This window comes from Citrus sinensis, chromosome 1, assembly GCF_022201045.2.
Source record: "Citrus sinensis cultivar Valencia sweet orange chromosome 1, DVS_A1.0, whole genome shotgun sequence".
Taxonomy (NCBI): Eukaryota; Viridiplantae; Streptophyta; class Magnoliopsida; order Sapindales; family Rutaceae; genus Citrus; species Citrus sinensis.
The window spans coordinates 17,104,448-17,125,554 of record NC_068556.1 but is presented as its reverse complement, the minus strand read 5'-3'; the positions used below and the strand labels follow the sequence as shown (position 1 = coordinate 17,125,554).

Below are 21,107 nucleotides of genomic sequence, written 5' to 3'. Positions count from 1 at the left end.
GACATTATACAATAAAATTTATATAGTCAAAATATTGGAATCAAACTAATTTTATTATTATAAGAAAGTTATAACTTAATAGATATTGCTCAGTTATCCTTAGTGCAAATGATATAAAGGTAAAATATGTATTACATTAATAATTAATTAATAGAGAATGTCAAATCTAATATATAGATATTGATAATAGAGATATATCTAATTTCAAAAAAAGGACATATTTTTTTGTGACTACTTAAAGGTTATTTTTATAAAAAGTATCACTATAGAGAGATTTTACTATATAATTAAATAAAACCAAACTCAATCCTTATACACTATTACAAAGCATTTCTCACACTTGCTTCTTGGCTTTAACATTGGATTGGAAAATCTTATGGTGCGTTAACTAAACTGAAATCAGAATGGACAATAATGAGAATGTGCTGGAATGAGAATGATAAATGGAAATTAAAATAAACTATTTATTTGAACTATAAGAATTGAAATCATAGTGGGTTAGATAGTAACAAATTACTAAAAAGTACTTAATAAACAATTGTCATAATGATTTTTTTGTATTTTAATTATTGTCATTATTTATTCAAAAAAATTAATATTAATAATTATTGTTAATAATATACTAATATATTAATTAATTGTATTTTTTATCATTAATAATAATAATAAATTAATATATTAATTAATTATAATAATTTTTTAACTAAGGACAAAATGAGTATTTTTTATTTTAGGGGGGGGGGGGGAATGATCAATTTTACGAATAGGAGATTGATTATAGGGTGGGCAAAAAAGCCTGGGCCGGCCCAAGCCCAGCACGGGCCAGTCCAGGCCTGCGGACAAGGGCCCAAGAAAAAAGCTCGGGCTAGGCCCAGGCCCACTGTTTTTTAAAAAATAAATTTATAAATTAGAATAATATGATTAAAATTGAAAAGTAATTTAAAAATAAAAAAGAAAACTTAAATTCTTAACTTATAAAATCATTGATGATTCAAAATATCTAAATTTATGATACTAAACTCTCTCTTTTGTGTTAATTAAATAAGAGAGCGTTTGAATTAGATAATTCAGTATTAAAGAAATTTAAAGTTATGAGTTTTTATTTGCTTTATTTATTATTTTACTTTAAAATATTCATTTTCTTTAATTTATTTATCATTATAATAACTTGTTGATCATTAGTTTACTTTAAATTTATAATAATTTAAAAAATTTAAAAAATAAATAAAGTCTAAGTCCGACCAGAACCCAGCCCAGGCCCGTAATGAGCCCAACCCAGGCCCTCACACTAAACTTGAAGTGGACTCGGGTCTGGGCTTGAAAAAATCCAGCTCAAGTCTAATGTTTGCCATCCCTAATTGATTCCCACCACTCCCTTGGGAATTAATCTTCCATTTCCAAAATCAGGTGGGCCCCATGATTTTGATTCATATATCTATTTTATGAAATAAACGATGATAATGATTATAATTCTGAATTTTAATTCTCCATTTAAGAAAGTAAACGCACTATTAATGTAATCAGTATATGCATTTTCTTTTGTTGGATGTTTAACGTATTTACCTTTTTCTAATCATGTAAAAGTGAACATGGATGTTATGAAAAGCAATCAAAGAGAGCACCTTAAATTTTTCTTTCTCCGATCTGTAGTCTAACTTTAGTATTCTTGTATCACCTAGCTCTAACACGTGTAAATGTAATCTACAAGCACACCTGAATCTAATTAAACAAGAGACTTTTAAGCCAAAAAAAAAAAAGAGGAAAAACACTTTTCATCATAAAATTTTTCTTAGTTGTCAATTTGTTTGATGGTATCATATGGTCAAAACAAAATTGTACAACTTGTTTGGTAAGTTTCAATTTCTTAGAAGGTTGTATTCGGATAGACGTCCAAAAATAGTAATCTATTTGCACCCACTCAATTATTTTGATGAATCATCAAACTTATCTTGAACCTTTTAGATGGAATGTGTGACTAACCTCCTGTAACATCAGCCGTTGGATGTGGAGTGAGAAATTAAATGGCAGAAGCAAGAGGTTAAAGAAGATGGGAACCGGCTTGGATGTTAGTTACATAATCTGCAACGCATACAACTCCATATATATATATATATGTAACACAAAAAAGATTACACCACTGCTCATAGCTTGTATGAAAGTTGTGACTTGAAACTTTGAAAAGAAGACTCATTGTTAGCTACCTTTGGCACATAAACTCAAAAGGGAAGGCGGATTCAAAAATACAACTACATTTCTTCCAATAATCAGGTAATTCTTTTTCATTCTACCGATTAGCAATTATATTTATAATTTATTTCACTTTGAATCTTAACATACTTAGATTGATTCATCCAGAAAATATACAGATTAAGTAGTAATGCCGTATTAAAGTGAATTAATGATCGATACTGTTCAACTTATCAATTTTGGTATTAATATTAGTAGTTTAATATTTTAGTATTATCAATATGATAAAATGAAACGATAATGATTTTTTTTTTTACATTATTAAATAAAAGTTCTAAAAAAAAAGAAAAGAAAAAAAGGCAAGAGAAGGATTGTAGAATGAAATGATAGCCCGTGAATCGTGAGATCAAAATGACTTTCTCTGTTTGTAGAGCTATGATCACATGTGATGATTCTATAGGTATCTTCAAAATAGTTGCCAATTAAAAGCGATCAGTGATGATCACAATCATTGCCCCTCGCTTTCGGTTGCGGGTAGAAATAGAGTTTAATAAATTTTGTTTGGAATATCCAAGGCTTTATGAGTGGGCCGCTTGGTGAGTTGTGTGGCTTTGATTGGTCTGGTTATCTGGCACCATCACCATGATGTGCCTCTCTTGTCCTTATCTCTTTCTTTTTACATCTATATACTCCTAATAAACTCCAATCATGATATTGTAATAAATTAAAAGAAAAAAAAATCACAACATTAAATGCTCTCAAAAAATCAACTAATACTAAAAAAAAATAAATAAAAAATAATAAAGGAATTGATCAGGTAAAGCCTGGCCTGGATAATTATTGTGAAAAAGGCCCATTTAAACAGAACCCAATGGAACTTTCAACCCGGTGGTCTCAAAAATTGATGCGTAGTTACAGTTTACTGGGTGTCTTTCCTGTCGCTACAAAAAGCCCAATTTGTGTACTCTTGGTTAGTTGTTGCACCAACAAGAAAATTAATTAAAATAACCTCAACTCCTCGCTCTCAAATGGCAAGATAATTAAAATGATTAACATATCAAGTTGGTCACATGGTACATATTATTTTATCTAGAGCTGACAAAATGGGTTGTTAGGTCTTATTTATTTGGTGTCAACTTCGTATTGTGCCAGATTTAAATCCAACTCATTTAATAATCGTGTTAAAATATCAAAATTTGAACTTAAAATGGAAAATAAATGGGTGGCCTAACTCTCTATTCAATGACTAGGTAATCATATCATCTAACATAATACAATTCAATAACCCCGTTTAAAACATACTTAACACGATTTACATTAAATATTGCACATCCATTTGAGACAAATTACAGTCTTTTTTGAATCTAAATAATATTATGTATAGATATTATAGATTATATATGTCTATGAAAATATTATACATTTACACTACTAAGTTTTAAGTCTCTGAAATTTTTGAAAAAATGAAACACTATATAAATATTAATTCTTAAAAAAAGTGAATTATGTCCAATATTAAAAAAAAAAACTTGAGTAAAGGCTTTGTATATTAACTCAAGTACAACATAGATACAAGAGAGTGTTCAGAGGATAATCTTTGCTAACTCTAATTATAATATTATGTGATAAAGTTAGCTTAGAGATAAGTTACATAATAAAGATAAGTGTGATGCAAGATATTTACAAAACATGAGATAATTGATGCAAACTGCCAGACCAAGCCATGTATGGAAGTTACACTATTGGTTAAATATTTGAGTATTGAAAAAGCATGCAACATTTTATTATTATTTAATAATTGTGTCACTGACGAAATAAATAAGTTAAGAAATTGAACCTTAACTCAAGATACGAAAAAAAAAAAAATCGTGTTGACCCAAATTAAATTTATTTAATAATAGTGTTAATTTTCACTATCCAAACTTATTTATTCATATTGTGTTCATATCAAATAAACAAAACGTCAATATACTTAGCTTTATATAATAATATATAAAGAAATTATATGGTTAATCAATCGAATAAAATCTTACGACTTTGATAAAGAAATTTCATTTAAAATATTCTTTGCAAAAGTAATATTTTGTCTCGACATTCATGCCAATGATCATATATCAAAATTATCAACATTAAATCATATATCAAAATCATTTACATCAAAAGTGAAGATGCGATGCCATTTTTTTTTTTTTTGGGTATAAATACTACCTTTGGGAAACATTATATACAACACAGGGGTTCAAATTAGTAAGCTCATTCTTCATTGTTCAAGAACTTTTGTTTTTAACAGTGTCCCTCTAAGTATGCATTGGGATTAATATTATACATTGGTGTTATGATTAAATTTTTATTTTTCAAAAATAAAAATAAAAAACAATTATTGTAAAAAAAATGGATTATATTCCTTGAGAAGGGTTTGCGTGGAGTTGACACACCATCTCAGGCTGCTAAAGTGGTATTTATGATCACTTGTAGCAGGTCTAATGGGTCTTGTCAATAGATTTCACAAATTAAATAGTATGAAACCCATATCATTAAAAAAAAAAAAAATGGATTCTATCTAAAAACTCACCAAACCTGCCAAATAACATGTCCTAAATAATCGGGTGCACTATTTTAACATGCTAAGAGGATGCACTCAATCCGTTTATTTTTTTGGAGAAGTTTTAGAATAACTCTGAGCTACTATATTAACTATACAACAAGTGAATAATATTATTATATAATGTATATTTGTTTTGAAAAATTAGTATATGAGTGATAATTAAGTAAAATTCAACTACATATATCATAAACCCATTAATTAATTGTATTGTATCTTATGTGTCTTAAAATTCTTGAAATGTCTCAAGAAGATAGTACGCCCGTGCAAGAGTAACCATGATCTCTTATTATTATTATTATTATTATTATTTTTTTTTCGATTTATCACTTTCAGTCAAAATCAAGAAAGAGATGCAAAAATAGACTAATTTGTTTTATTAAACCAACGGGTAGAGTTGCGTGTTGAAGAACTTATGTGAAATTTTTGTGGTCCCAGTGCGTGTTAATTACTTTTTGGCTTCTTTCTTAATTGTTTGTAAATGCACGTGTCAAGTTATTAGATAAAAAAAATACTCACTATTTATGTGAGAGGGTTGTAAGTTATATGAATATAACTTAGCATTAGTCAAAATATAATTATTTTTTCTTCTTTTTTTTAAATTTTTTGAAATAATTAACTTTTTGGACAATTTTACATGGATAAAATACAATTGAATCACTGTAGTTAAAAACATAATTTTCTTATAATAAATTCGTGCAACCATTTTAAAAAATAAATAGATTTATATTATCATTTGGCTAAACCATAATGGTATCACGGTTCTTCTTTTTTTTAATATTTTTTCCCTCCTTAAAATAAAAAATGGAATTCTAGGTTATGAAATGTCTCGATGTGTCAAGAAATCAAATAGAGGGTGATGGGTTTGTCACTTTTGCTCCAGCGCAATTCAATTCCAATATGATCACGATATCTCTTACTAATCAATTTTGGGTCACATTTTAAGTTACATCATTCTTTATACGACCATACATGTAAATGTGCGCGCGCGTGCGTATGTCTAATTACCTGTCTAAATGGAATTACCCAAAGGTGCATTGATCTTCCTTTTAAAGAAGAAAATGAAATAATAAATCTTCCTTTTTCTTTTTTGGTAAAAAACTTCCTAGTTACCATATTTATAATAATATTCTTTAGGTTGAAGTGTTACATATTGGAATGACCGATAAAATTCTCTTGGTGATCACATAAATTTTACTCCAAAGAAATTTAATAGAAAATGAAATCCAAGTCATCTCGGATGTATCATTAAGATTTAAGCGTAAAAAATACAAGCAGTGATTAATTTTTTAAAAAAAGATTAAGATTTTAATTATTGTGACTTGAAAATTAAACGAAAGAATAAATTGTAACCATAATAAAAAAGGAGAAGTTTTATAATACAATAGTGGTACCACATAATTCGTATAACAAGTAAATAATGATATGATATGTGTATTCATTTTAAAAAATTATTATGCAAGTGGTGATTATATTAAATTTAATTATATATGTATACATGCATTAGTTTAGTGGCTGTGGCAGGAATTATTTTTAGTAAGGGCTAAGTTCAAACATTAATTTAATTTAAGAAAATGATCAACAAATAACAAATATGAAAATAAAAATTCATTAAAATATTAAATTTAATAATACATTTATAACTATCCTCGACGTAGATTTATATGTTGAAAATGTTGAAAAATAATTTCATTATCAAGACTACAAAATTATCTTTTTATATAAAAAGATTATCATTCAACCATTGATCTAGTATATGATTCTGCATATGATTTTTCACAAAATTCATAGACAATAGGTCAACGGTAGCTAACAATTTTTTTTTTTTTTTGGCAAAAGGACGATGATGGGTTAGGGATTTGATATATGTGGATTTTTTTTTTGTTTTTCTTCTTTTTTGAATTTCAAAATGCTAAATAAAATGTTAGTAAATTTTTAAAATTTAACAGGTACTTTATTGTAAATCCAGTGAAAAAGAAAATGAATTTAGTCTTCCTTTAAAAAATAAAGCAGGGGGTTGAAGCCGTTGCTAGTTCTTAAGTGGGCCGTCGCTGCATTGTAGTACTACTTATGTATTATTTGATTTTCTCCAAAAAAAAAAAAGAAAAAAAGAAGAAAAGTGTAACGTTGTACTAAAGCAGCCAGAAATTAAATTTGTTTCCATGCAGAGCAACTGCAGCGTGTGGTGTTAGAACATGCACGGTTTATTCTCTCTCCTGTTTATTGAGAGACACGAAGCCAATAAAACTCAGAGTTAAAAGGATTCCTTTGGTACTTGTGGTTGTGTACTTGTTGTCAGAAATTCCTAATAAGCAAGCAAGCAATGGAAATAAGCAATGGAGGAATTGATAATACAGGTTCAATAATCACCATAAAGGGGATGCTGAGTCTGTTAATGCAGAGTGTTGATGATGAGAAAAATGAAAAGAAAGTCATATCATTGGCGATGGGTGACCCAACTGTTCATTCTTGCTTTCACACAACTCATGTTGCTACTGAAGCCGTTGCTGAAGCTCTTCTTTCCGAAAAGTTCAATGGCTATGCCCCCACTGCTGGTCTTCCTCTAACTAGAAGGTAATTTTGATTACTCTTTTAATTTGTTAATATCATTATTCTGGGTTTCTTGGTTTTGGCAACAAATTAGTTGTTATATGTTTGTGTTGGATAGTAAATACAGAATTAGTTCTGTTATGGGTTTGTTTCATTCTAATCTAATTTCTAATTTCTCACAGATGCAATTTGAATTAAGCAACTTTGAATTAACAATCTGGGAATGTCAATTTTCAATCCCGCTCCAATTTCTTATGAGTTATTTATTGTAGTTTGAAGATTTTTTAGAAGTAACATTTGGGTTTATTTAATCTAGTTCTAATACTTATTTGTTTTCTTTTGGGGAAGTTGCAGAGTATGGAAATAGTTAAAAAAAAATGATAATCTTCCCTATTGGAATTTCACTTAGGGGGATGTTATGGTTCAATCTAATTATCTGATTACTATTAGTTAAATGTGTAGTAATGCTTGCAACTTGGGGTTACAGAATCTTGAATGTGTTTTCCCTTTGGACAGAGCCATTGCTGAATACCTCTCTCGTGATCTTCCTTACAAGTTAACACCCAATGATGTCTTTGTCACATCCGGCTGCACACAAGCCATTGATGTTGCTATGGCACTGCTTTCTCGCCCTGGTGCAAACATCTTGCTTCCAAGACCAGGGTTTCCCATCTATGAACTTTCTGCTGCCTTTAGGCATATTGAAGTTCGGCATTTTGATCTTCTGCCCGATAAAGGCTGGGAGGTGGATCTTGATGATATTGAATCTCTTGCAGATCAAAACACTGTTGCATTGGTAATTATAAACCCTGGGAATCCTTGTGGAAACGTGTACTCTTACCAACATTTGCAGAAGGTTAGTAGACTGAAATGTTGCTTCAAGTGCTGCAAAGAATGTAACTTTACTTCCCCTAAAGAGGTTGGAGTAATTAAATTGTTTGTTTATTGTGGTTAGATTGCAGAGACTGCGAACAAGCTAAAAACTCTCGTTATAGCCGATGAAGTTTATGGGCACCTTGTTTTTGGGGATAAGCTGTTTGTGCCGATGGGAGTTTTTGGGTCAACTGTTCCTATTCTTACACTTGGGTCTTTATCCAAGAGATGGATAGTACCTGGATGGCGACTTGGTTGGTTTGTCACAACTGATCCATGTGGCATGTTTAGAAAACCCAAGGTACTGTCTCCTTTCTCTGTCTCTTTTCGTCGTACATGTGTGTGAAGAAGTTATATAAAGCTTCTTACATCTATGCTTGTTTAAGAACCTCTCATATGTTAGAAGTGACACTGCATAAAATATGTCTCTTTGGCGGAAAATGCATTGGTTCGTTACTCCTCAGTTGCACTTTTTGCATCCCATGGGGGATGGTCTTAGTAATTAATTCATTCCTTCATTATCTGATTTTTACCATTCTCATCTACTTAGGTCGTTGAGCGTATGAAGAAATACTTTGATATTTTGGGGGGCCCTGCAACCTTTATCCAGGTCTGTATCATGTATGGTTGTTTGAGCACTATTATGCAGATTATGATACATGGCAATTTTCTTGAAAATTTTGCTGGTAGTTGTGTGCCCTCATATAAACTTATTCCAGAGCTAATAAATTTTAAAAGTACTGGTTCCTCTTTGAAATACCTAGACCTTTAACTTATCTGACTATATATTTTTCATCTAAAGCGCATAACATATTTTGTTTCTCATCAGTCCAATATTTTTGGTGTTTTAGGCAGCAGTTCCTAGTATTCTTCAGCAGCCTGATGAGGTTTTCTTTAAGAAAACTCTTAATTTATTGAAACAGAGTGTAGATATATGTTACAATAAGATAAAGGAGATCCCTTGCATTAGTTGCCCCCACAAACCAGAGGGGTCTATGGCTGTGATGGTAAGAAATTTGCAGAATTAGCTGCTCTCTCTGTTTGAAATGAATGACTTTAGTATGTCATCTTATTGATATTTATATTTACCTTTTTAATTCGATGCAGTTGAAACTAAATCTTTCACTCCTGGATGATATTATTGATGATATTGATTTCTGTTTCAAGCTGGCAAAAGAGGAATCTGTGATCATTCTTCCCGGTAAGAAACAAACAATTTGAAGATTAAATTGTTCCATTGGATTCCACCAAAAGAGCATTCTGTACTTGTTGAGGTTGTCTTATCTTCATTAATTTCTTCTGCAGGAACTGCTGTGGGACTAAAAAATTGGCTGCGCGTCACTTTTGCTGTTGATCCATACTCTCTGGAAGAATGTCTAGATCGGATAAAATCTTTCTATCAGCGGCATGCTAAGCAATTGCAAAGATATTAGAGACTCAAGTAAGTCGACAAAGCATCTAATTCTCATATGTTGGTTCCTTGGTCATGGCATAGCTCTTATGAAGAATGATATTGTTCTTCAAGAGGTCAAAATTGTGTTCTATTATTTGTTAGTTCATCATCAATGTAAAAGCAGACCTCTTACAAGAAATAGCCTTGTTTGCTGGTCAATAATAACATGTATACTAATAAAACTTGTTGAAGCATTTTGTTTATTGATTCAGAGGAACCAAAATTTAAAGTTAGATGAAGAAAAGCGGTTTCTTTATGTCTTATTTGTTGTACCTGCCTTTGTATGAAACAATACAAGGTTTTCATTTTGGAAAATTCATTATAATAAGACAAGGCTAATATTATTTTTATTATTTGATGAATTTAACACTAAAGTTAGATACCACAATCCTCATGGTAGCTAAAAGAAACCAATGTTTTTTATTTTTTTGTGCCAAATTGCATACACTTGCCGGCCAGACAAACAATTTAAAAAGGGTTATGAATCGTTATATAAACAGTTGTTTCATTGAATCTGTTTCCACCAAATGTAAAATTCCGAACTGACAGCAATGCCCTTCAAATAAGAAAGCTACAGCAGCTCGGATATCAAACAGGCTTTAATAACTTCTCACCAAAAATAATAAATAAATAAATAAATAAAGAGCCTTCATTAAATAATGCAGATGAAGAAAGTGAGAAAGGAAGAACAGTACAATTTCATGCTTTATGACCAGAAAAGTTGTTGATAAGGTCAGTAAAAGAATTGTGAGACGATATTCCTTTGTGAGTTACAATTATGCCTGTCAGCAGTCACCATCTCAATATTTATAAGATATCAAAATTTGCAGATGAGAAGCCAAAAACCGCATAACCAAAGAACAGACAGTACAAAAGACAGCATCTTAAAGTTATTTGTAAGTTGTTTAGGAGATCATATTCGACACACTGCAAGACAAATTGCTAACATCTTACATGAAGATGGATTCCCTCTCATATACACTATTTGTTTTTATGTGGCTGAAGAATCAGAGAGTATCACTTCCCTGATTTTATATATCCAGTAATTCTCTTCTTCATTCCATAGCTAAGTGGTCGGTCTCGACTTTTCTCCTTATCACTATGGATACAAAATCTGGTAACTTCCCTTTTTTTTCCTGTTAAAGTTACTGTTCACGTACTGCGATTTTGTTTGGAAATTTATTGCCTTTGTTTGAAATTCTGTGTTTCTTGCTTGTTTTCAGTGGAGGCTGAAAATGGCAGTGAATTTAAAGCTCACATGTTCTCATCATCATCTGAGGTGAAACCTCATATCTTCATCTCTTCCATATTTAAGATTTTGGTGTTGTTGTACTGTTGTAATGATTTTTTTGTGCCCTGCACTTGTCAAATATCATTCTAGTTAAGAATGTTTTGATCATTAGCTTTTGGAAGAAATGCCTTGTTTGATAACTTTGTTGTTGCTTTTATGTTATTGCATAAATATAGTTGCTTCAGAAGCTGCAAGAGAAGTGGAGTTCAGTGAAAAAGAAGCCGTACCCCGCAATGTATTCCAGCATATTTGGTGGAATCATTCTTGATCCAGCTATGATGGTGATTCCCATAGATGATCACATGGTTCATCGAGGGCACGGTGTATTTGATACAGCTATAATTTTAAACGGGTAGGCATAATGCATTGTAGTGCTAATAGATTAATTTATATTTAGTTTTATGTCAAAAGTGTCTGTATAGCCGAACTGCTAAGGTCTCGTGCAATTCTACATGCCTGATTTTCATTAATTATGCAGTTATTGCTGGACTTACTAGTATTGAAATTTTTTTCTTTTGCCATTACCACAGATACCTCTATGAGCTAGATGTCCATCTGGACCGCTTCCTTCGATCTGCAGTGAGTGCAAGGATCTCCTCTCCCTTCCCTCGATCAACTCTACGGAGCATTCTTGTGCAACTGACAGCAGCATCACAATGCAAGAAAGGAACTCTAAGATTTTGGTTGACTGCTGGTCCTGGGGATTTCTTGCTCTCACCTGCTGGCTGTCCAACATCAGCATTCTATGCTGTAGTCATCGATGATGACTTCTCCCAATGCAAAGAAGGGGTTAAAGTGATTACAAGCTCTATCCCCATGAAGCCTCGTCTGTTTGCCACAGTGAAAAATGTAAATTACTTACCGAATGTCCTTGCAAAGATGGAAGCTGAAGATAAGGGAGCATCTGCTTCTATCTGGATTGATGAGGACGGATATGTTGCTGAGGGTCCAAACGTGAATGTGGCATTTATAACCCACGATAAGGAGCTTGTTTTGCCCTTTTTTGATAAGATCCTCAGCGGATGCACTGCTAAAAGACTTCTAGAACTAGCACCGAAGTTGGTTGAGCAAGGGCGTCTGAAAAGCGTCAAGACTGCTAATCTTACAGTGGATGAAGCTAAAGGCGCAGCTGAAATGATGTATGTCGGAAGCACACTTCCGTTATTGCCAATCACTGTGTGGGATGAACAACCCATTGGAGATGGTAACCACTTAACACCCTTACCTTAAACACGATTTTGTTTCATCATTTCAACAAATTAATATTGCAAGCACATACTAAGGCTGCTTTGTTCTATGCATTGTTTTTAACAGGAAATGTTGGAGAACTGACAATGGCACTCTCTGATCTGCTTTGGGAGGATATGGTAGCAGGCCCTGAAACTCAGAGGCATTGTGTTTCCTATGATCAGTGAACCACACATTCACCAAGGAGGCTGCAAAAATGCTTTCATCTTCCAGTCATTTGTCTTAATTTTCTCTACTTGCATGCATTTTCGCAAAGTATCTATGCTTCAACTGTATTGTTTCTCTTAATAAATGTGCAAAATCTTGAATAAAATAACTACCTTGATATTCAAGTACTTATGTCTCCTTCACTAAACTAATCTGATAGAAATCATTTTATATTCCAAGGTAAAAGCTGAAAATTCATGACAAATGAATCAAGTCATCTCAATAGATGCTTGTTTATTTGCTATCGCAGTAAGATACTAAAATCTGTGTGGCCCTGCTCCCAGCTCTTTGTTAGTTTTGAAAATTAACCAAAATGCCTATCCCATGCCACCCATTTCTATAAGTGGAAATCAGATGTTTCGAGCCACATAATCAATGAGAGTCCAATGTGCCTACTCCATCTCATAAACCACAATTTTTTTTTCTATTTTTGAAATGGATTAAAAGTTGCCCAGACACAGAGTGGCTGAAAGTGAGGTGTTCACATTATAAATGGGATTTAATGGCTTACAGAATGCACAGCATCCAAAACACAAGGCATCTTTTGCTTTCCTTCTTCAAAATCTGCTGTTTGTTTTTGTTCCATAATATTCTTTTATCTTCAATTTTGTTTCTTTTCACACATATAGAGGTTACTCAAGTTGCTGGCCAGCTTTTGAAACTTTGGACACATTTCACACTAACTATTAGCACATGTGTATTTATTCGATATCATCAAGGGTAACTTCTCTTAGACATCTCTCAGCAAGTGGATGCAAGATAAAGGTGGTAATTGACCGATTCTTAAGTTACATACACTCATGTATTTAATAGATGATACCCTAAAAATATTGAAGAAACTCAGCCATTCAAAACAACAAATGACAAATGTCAAAGGATCTCAAAAAAAGACAAGTAAAAATTAAAATCAACAATGCTGAAAAAATCTTAAGCTTTAAGACTTTGATCTTGCATTGCATTTCCAAATAACCAACAAAGGACGGAGAGAGAGTGAGGGGAGGAATTTCTCAACTCCTGCTCAAGTATCAACTGTATAAATAATGACTCCCAGTAAGCCGGAGTTACTTAAATATTATGGTTGAATGTAGTTCTCTATATTTTAGTATAGAATTATTTAACGTATTATAAGTTAAAATAATACAATTAAAAGTTATATTTGTCCAGAATATACTACTATATAGTATGTATCTATATTAGACTTATTAACATAAATTTAATTATTTAATAAATGAGTCTATTAAAATTACTCTTTAATATTTGACATTCGTCACAAATTAATCCGACAAATATGTAAAATAATTAGAATGGTTTATGCTAATCTGATAAATAATACAATAAACTGACGATCTGAATCCGTATCGGTAACCTTAACACGGCCACACTTATCGACTGCACGCTAATGCTAGCCTTATAGATCCCTCTTAAAGGGAGAGTAAAGTTTACTCTAGAAAACAAATTTAAATCATCAATAAGTTAATTAAACACATACATGTAGTAACCAGCACATGATGCTGGTTCGGACCTTCCAATTTCGAAAACTAACCATCTTTATTCATTTATTTTTCATTATTCTGAAATTAAAGGACACGTGGAGGGGTGTGAGCCTTCCAGTAATAGGGTTCCTACAATGAATTAGTCTCTACACCTATGAATTAATTTTGAGTTTTGATTGATAATTTTAGCAAAAGGATCAGCGTAGCACCAATATTCTGCATGGTTGTCTAGTTTTGGCGGTAATTTTGCATGTAAACAACTCAGGTTTGCCAAAATAAGAAAATCAATTGAAATAGGAGAGGCCAGAAAAAGAAAAATATTGTTAGCTGAAATATATAGCCCTTGCATTTGCTATAAAAAATGAGCAACAAAGAGAAAAGTTTAATTAAATGAATGATCGTGCGTAGAGAGTCGAGTCATGGCAAGGTTCAGGCCAGTAGCTATGCTGGTCGGCATGCCCTTTGCTTCTATTTGTTCGACTCTATCTCTCATTGGAGCTGTTATTTGGGTTGTCGGGTCAGTTCGATTTCTTTCTTCTCCATTATTATTTATTGATTCTTCTTCCTAGCTAGCTCTTTAATCAATTGCTTCCATGGTTTTTATAATTATTAGTTCTCTGCTGGATAAAGAAAACTGTGATTCAATTTAGAGTTAGATTGCGATACAACTTGAATACTTACAAACAAAAGTTGTAATTGCTTTTTGCTCTTAAAAACCTTGTTAATTTAATAGATTATTGATATGAAAGAAACTTTTCTAGAAACATTTCAGCCATAAATGCTTTAATATCTTATGATTATTTATGGCCATTGTTTTTTTTCTTTTTTAAAAAAGAAAACAAACAAAATTTGAAGCATGCCATGATCATCCAAAGTCCCAATTTTTTTTCCGTACTTGTTTTGTCATTCTTAATTACTTGAATGAAACCTTTATTTCAATGTTGAACTAGAAAATTTTTTTGTGGTCTTGAGTGTTTGATAAGGTAACTTTCAGATTTGTTAATGGTGTTAATTATTATTAAATAAAAATATAAAATAAACCTCAACCATATATACCATTCTTAATAGGAACTCAATCCTCTCAAAAGATATTAAGAGTAAATCTTTATAAATCTGAGCAAACTTAGTGCCTTAGTATGACTTATCTAATGACCATAAGTGTTTATTTAATCCTATAAACTCTTATAATAATTTTTATTGTTGTTTGATTTTTTTTTTTGTAGAGCTTTTAGAGTTTAAATAAACTATTTTGCCTCTATTAGGAAAAAAATAAAATTTGAGCTTTTGGGAGTAGAGGTTCAATTTTTTTTTAAATGTTAAAATATCTAAAATATCATTTACTTATTTGAATATCTTATTTTATTCTTTTCATAACATAACTTAAAAAAATTACATATTAAAGTAATTTTATAGATTTTTAATGAAAGATTTTATTGACAACCAAACAACTAAAATTTTTTAGATAAAAGTTCTACTGCCAAAAACTCTATTTAAATAAGATTTACTTGAAAAGTTATACCAAATGGAGCCTTAGACCAAAAAAGGGGTTTACATCTTCAATATATATATATATATAGTCCTTTTTAACTTCTCTGCAAAAACTTATTTTAACATTTTATGTCTCAAATTTTTATGTACATTTTTCAATTTTTCTTTCTAGTTATGGTGATGTTTAATTATGCTAACAACAATTATGATGATACTAAAATTAATTTGATGCAGGAAATTAGTGAGTTTAATTTTCCCTTGTTGGGAATGCATGGGACTCATCAATCGAGCAGTTTACCTTATTAGGCTTCCTGTAGTAACCATTCGTTATTTCCTTAACAAGATACCATTTTGAGAGATTAATGAAATTAGTTTTTTTACCGTTATTTTCTTCTTAATTTTTTCTTTTAATGGTTGTTTTTGAAGCAATTAGGGATTTAGAATGTCTGTTTTGTTACTGCATTGAGAGTTGGGGTAGATGCTCCTCAATTTTGTCCCTAAATTTAGCCAATTGACTAGTCATATATGTATATTTTTGAAAATTAGTCGAAAGATTATTTAGCTTAATTGGCATATATCTTTCACTAATTACAAATTAGATTTAATTAAATTTTTGAGTTATGTTGAACACAAATATTATTTTACCTTTAAAAAAATTAGATCCTATAATAAGATTTTTTTTTTAAAAAAAAAATCCAAGAACTAATTAAGTAATTGGCTTAAATTGTAGGGGCTAACATAACATTTTGAGATCATAATTTGAAAGTATCATTAATTGGTTAATTACCTATTAATTTAATTAAACTATTAGCTTGAAAGAAACTTGTAACACTAATCTCATTCTTACCAATTACTTGTTTATAGAAGAATTAAAGAATTAGTTCAGCTAATCTAATTTTTATACCTTTCATTAAAATTATTTGCATAAAAGCATTTGAGACGAACAAGATTACATGATTTTTCTTTTAAAATTTTTTAGATTAAGAATAGCGATCGACAATGAGTACCTATAAATATGTAACACAATAAATAATTTTAAATGATTTGGAATTAGCTAGTTACCTATATATAAATATGTATAATGTCAGATTAATATATTGTTATTGACATTAGAATCTCTGTACGTGTAAACTGAATTCACTATAATCCATGTGACCGCTGATTCGCCGTCACATAAGATGACAAACAGCCGCATATGCAGTGCACAAGGTCTTTTATGACTGTAAAAACGCAACACAAAAAGTAAATGACAAGTGTAATTGAATTTAATACAACCACTACTTACATGAAAATGGTTCAAAATAAATACACATATATCATGGTATTATTATTTATTGTATAAATGATATGACGGCCTTAAGCCGTCACAAATCCATGAATTTCACTGCCTCTTTTTCCCCCATTATGATTCAGATTCCAAAGCTGAAGAGTCTTAAATCATTACTACGACTTGATACAAATTCACAAAAGAAATAAGTACCTATTAAAATCAAAACAGCAGAGAAGCAAGCATATAACTAAAAGAAAAGTGACCCGGTCTTTCTTTTCGGCTTGCCAGAAACTAACAAAGGAATTGAAACAAGATTGTCAACAAGATCTGAAGCCATGAGTTAACTATTCTTTCAGTTCATTAAAAGACTGAATATGGATTGAAATTAATATCAAACAAGTAAATCAGTTTACCCAACATGTCCAATTTGATATGCCATGCCCATTTCAGTCTCCTCAAACGTCATCTTCCGGGACTTGTAACTGTAATACAAATAAATATGCAATCAATTCTGACAATATCTAATCATATTTGTGGGAAGAACAAAGAATTGGGAAAAAGAAATCCGTCCATAATTTATTCAAGTCAATACAAAACTCAATTCTGAAGAAGAAACAAATTGTTGGATAAAAAGGAATCCAATTCGAGAAAGAAATCTGCCTCTCTAGAATCCAAAGCCTGCTCTCTCTAAAAATTCTGCAAAATATGACACATTCAAAAGTGCAGGCAATTGTAAGCACAACAGATTCTAATCAACTGAATGCAGGATGAGATTCATCTCATGTTCTAAATTGGCATATAAACCATCATGTTTCTTCAACAAACTTCCAGCAAACAAGAAGCAATTAACCGCAAATCCCACTCCTGCTGCGGCTCAGCCTGCTCCTAAAGTTAGAGTGCTCTGTATCAATCAAGCACATCTCAGTTCGGCTAAAACACACCAAGTATCAGATTTCGCTCAGATGGCCAATTATAATTCTTTTTTTTTTTGGAGCCATTTTAGTGGCCATTTTAGTGGATGCTGATCGGACCTTACCCCAAAGAAAAAGCAGAGTTATACCAAAGCAAACAAGTGAAACCTAACATAGTGTGCAAACCAGAAGCTCCATAATGCAACATATTGCTACAGAATTATATAAAAATTAGATAGTCAGGCAAAAGTCCCCATGGAAACTTAAATCCTAAAAATTGTAACAAAAGTTAGATAGACAGGCAAAAGAATGTAATGTGAAAGATTTGTGCTCATATAGGAAAGATAGTTCGATAGCTTGCCCACCGTCGGTGGAATTGGACCATTTAAATTGTTCAAGTATAGATTCAAGCTCACCAAGTTTGTCAAATTTCCAAGATCCTTAGGAAACCTTTGACTAATGTTAATACTATAGAGACCCTGCGAAAGTGAAAACTCAATTCAATAATTCTAGCCCAAATGGAAGAGAACTAAAGCAACAAAAAGAAGTGAAAATGGCAAATGCAACTCTATTATGAAAATTCCACCTTGACTATGAATGAAGAGGAAAACATAGAAATTTGCACATTCATCCAAAAATAAAACCTGTATTATATAAAACATCATTTGGTCAAAAGAGAGGGAGCAATATATACTAATAATGAAATTTTCGACACATTCAAAGCGTAACTTGTTTTGCACATCTCACTAACATTGCATTATTGTAACCTTTCAACATTGACAAAACGTAGCGACCTTTCAATTAACTTATCCTACACTTGAGGAAGCCAATCACAGGATCTCAGTAGAGCTGTAGAGAAAATCAATCAAGGAAGTACCCATGTCTCCTTAATTTTTCACTGAAAAGCGAAAGTTGAAATTTAGCAAGTTACAATTTAATAATGACCCAAAATTTCAACCAGAAGCATGTAAGCACAACAAAAGCAAAAATTTCGAATTAAGACCAGCAGAAATCTAAATAAATATATAAACTAATAAACAACAGCACTCCTTTTCTATCTAAATGCAACTTTTATCCAAGTTCATTGTAAAAATGGGTTCCAAAAATGAACAAAAGTAGAAAATGGAAAAGAAAAGAGTTCCCACCCAAGGACATTCTGCTGGTAAATATTGTTAACACTAGAACAAAGATTTTCAAGAAGCCCTTCCATTAACAGGATCATTTTACTAATTATGTAATTTTCATAGAAAAGTAACAATAACAGCAACCACGATGAAGCAAAGAACTGCCAAACCAAAATGCAATAAGCATGGTAAATAAATTATTTACTCCAATTCTGTATAACAACATATTATAGATTTCTGAACCTCATAATCAAAAACCAAAGAAATATTCACTCACAAGAATAATTAATTCGAAAAAAAATTAAAATGCTCAAATGCATGCATCAATGGGAGACTATAAAGTTATTTAAGGAAAGTATGAATTACCAGCAGGAGAGAAAAAGCTCGTAAGCTGAGTCTGCCAGCTGCTCCAATGAAACCTAAAATCAATTTCCACCACCTGTTTAATTTTCTGCCTCCATTTTCATATGAAACCTTAAATGTATGTAAGTTTCAGCCATAAACAAGGTTATCCAAAGCTATAAACCAGGAGGTAACATTAACTAAACAAAAATTCCACTGGAAATTACATTTTCATTTCTTCGGTTATGAAGAAACATCCGAAATTAAAGATTAAATCAATCATCACTGCTTCAAAATGAAAGTATTGAAGCTGAAATTTGGAAAGCTGAAATCAACAATAAAACTGTTGTAATTAAAATTCTATACCAATTAACTGATTCTTACGAAAATTAACGCAAGTTTCGCCGCACCGTCAATTTTGATATCCGATACGGTGACTAATCGTTGTCGCCGGCGTGTCCAAAATTGACGGCAATGAAGAGCTACTGACTAAGCCGCTGCCACCGCTAGCCAACGTATAAATAACAAAATTAAAATTTTAGATATAAAATAAAATAACCTTTGTGATGCTGGCAGATTCACGAATTTTTTAGGATTTACAAAAGTATATCTATATGTAATTCACCGATTGCAGATTATCAAATTTTCAATCCAATCTAATTCATCAATCCGCGAATCGAATCTTTACGGATCAGATTTCTACGGATTAAACGGATTGAGCGAATCAGATTGGATTTTGAACACCCCTAATAAAATCAGTTGTTATTCAAATGTGTTTTGATGGATTATTGAAGAAATTGATAGATGCACATTTTGAATACGTAAATAGCATCACATTGAAGACAAAGTTAAAGTTGAGATGTTTTACTCGATTGTATGTTTACTACCTATGGACGTATATGATGATGAAATAGTAAGGCTTTTGTTATGTATGAGCTATAATTCAATGAACGATGGGTGCACCCCTATTTTTGTTATTAAATCCTCCAAAATACTGAATCAAGAGCCTATAACATGGGAGCCTCAGACTTCGTACATGGGAACATCTCCATTCATGATATTGAAAAAGAGATGTTACCGATAATGACATCATTGTAGCAATATTTCTCTCTAAGGAGGTACAAAAATGATCCCATTGATGAGAACGTCATTACATTGGTGTTTGTTGAAGAATAGACGTGTACCACTAACAATATCATTGCAACAAGATTACTCTCTTTTCCAAAACAATGATGATCGCATTAGTAACACGAATAATACACTAGTAGATATCATTAATGTTGAATTGTACCATAATTCAATTGATGATAGGGATGGTGACTTTTCGATACTCCTATTGATAATTGTGATAATGGTCATTTCGATAGTACTTTTGATGATGGAGACAATGTGTATGATGAAGGTTTAGTTGGTGATAGGAAAAATTTGCCTCACTTCCAGAACGAGCATAAACCAGACCGAAGTCGACTTATCACTCCTAGGTCCCATTCCAAGGGGCTAGCAGTTGACCCTCTTGTAAGTATTGCTCCAGTTTTACCTTCAGACTTGGTTGCTCCGGAATTTATTAGAAATATTGGGCCCAATGATATTTGTGTGGGCAAATTGTTTGATTCCAAGTATAATTTAGTATTGAACTACACAAAGTTTTCTTGAGGTAAGTTCGATTTTAAGGTTGTAAGTTCCATATCGACACATAATAACTCTATGAAATGAGAGTTATCATGACACTTTTAGACTTGAATCAATAATACTTAAAGAGTAAATGACATGTTTTTATTGCATTTTAGTTATATTTGCATGAACATCTATTTTAGTTTATTTTAAATAAATTTAGTTTGTTTTAGATTAATTTGTGCTTAGATCATATGCATAATTGTAGGTAACCAGAAGCTTAAATTTTAAGTAACATGCAGTAGCCATTGCTGTAGCACTGTTGGTGTAGCAATATTGGAGTATTGACAGAAAAGATTTCGCGCGAGATACTTAGAAAATTGCGATATGGAGTTTCCAAAAATAGAAGATACGCGCCCTAGACTTCCGGTTGCCCTAATTCTAAGCTATACATAAT

The 21,107-nt window shown here is 31.6% G+C and overlaps 2 protein-coding genes and 1 long non-coding RNA gene across 8 annotated transcripts; 2 read left to right on the top strand and 1 right to left on the bottom strand.

The window, feature by feature from the left end:
* The first annotated feature begins 2,105 nt into the window (after positions 1–2,105).
* LOC102617885 (probable aminotransferase TAT2) lies at positions 2,106–9,921 on the top strand. 2 transcript variants are annotated; one of them, XM_006464747.4, is made up of 8 exons: positions 2,106–2,268; positions 6,958–7,363; positions 7,856–8,195; positions 8,295–8,513; positions 8,763–8,822; positions 9,064–9,219; positions 9,320–9,413; positions 9,518–9,921. In XM_006464747.4, the coding sequence occupies exons 2-8, from the start codon at positions 7,113–7,115 to the stop codon at positions 9,643–9,645; spliced, it is 1,248 nt and encodes a 415-aa protein (XP_006464810.1). In that variant the 5' UTR covers positions 2,106–2,268; positions 6,958–7,112; the 3' UTR covers positions 9,646–9,921. The 2 variants fall into 2 exon arrangements, with proteins under 2 accessions (XP_006464810.1, XP_052292444.1); XM_052436484.1 differs by lacking the exon at positions 9,064–9,219.
* Positions 9,922–10,070: 149 nt separating this feature from the next.
* On the top strand, positions 10,071–12,539 carry LOC102618166 (D-amino-acid transaminase, chloroplastic-like). Its single transcript, XM_025096857.2, has 6 exons — positions 10,071–10,561; positions 10,671–10,782; positions 10,889–10,944; positions 11,133–11,308; positions 11,487–12,160; positions 12,271–12,539. Exons 2-6 carry the CDS (start codon positions 10,767–10,769, stop codon positions 12,369–12,371), a joined length of 1,023 nt encoding a protein of 340 aa, XP_024952625.1. The 5' UTR covers positions 10,071–10,561; positions 10,671–10,766; the 3' UTR covers positions 12,372–12,539.
* A 4,139-nt stretch (positions 12,540–16,678) lies between these two features.
* Positions 16,679–19,916, bottom strand: LOC102618450 (uncharacterized). Of its 5 annotated transcripts, XR_008056369.1 has the most exons (5): positions 19,424–19,916; positions 19,064–19,116; positions 18,160–18,471; positions 17,990–18,052; positions 16,679–17,358 (listed from the first exon to the last, which is right to left on the bottom strand). It is a non-coding gene; the product is annotated as an uncharacterized LOC102618450 (long non-coding RNA). The 5 variants fall into 5 exon arrangements; XR_008056364.1 differs by having other exon boundaries at positions 17,990–18,471; XR_003063903.2 differs by having other exon boundaries at positions 16,680–16,989; positions 17,076–18,471.
* Positions 19,917–21,107: the final 1,191 nt, after the last annotated feature.

Bases quoted from the DNA above. Each gene is read 5' to 3' on its own strand.
- LOC102618166 (XM_025096857.2), top strand. The intron at 10,945-11,132 runs GTGAAACCTCAT...GCATAAATATAG, and splicing joins TGTTCTCATCATCATCTGAG to TTGCTTCAGAAGCTGCAAGA. The intron at 12,161-12,270 runs GTAACCACTTAA...TGTTTTTAACAG, and splicing joins TGAACAACCCATTGGAGATG to GAAATGTTGGAGAACTGACA.
- LOC102617885 (XM_006464747.4), top strand. From the start codon at position 7,113: ATGGAAATAAGCAATGGAGGAATTGATAATACAGGTTCAATAATCACC. The intron at 7,364-7,855 runs GTAATTTTGATT...CCCTTTGGACAG, and splicing joins GGTCTTCCTCTAACTAGAAG to AGCCATTGCTGAATACCTCT. The intron at 8,514-8,762 runs GTACTGTCTCCT...TCATCTACTTAG, and splicing joins GCATGTTTAGAAAACCCAAG to GTCGTTGAGCGTATGAAGAA.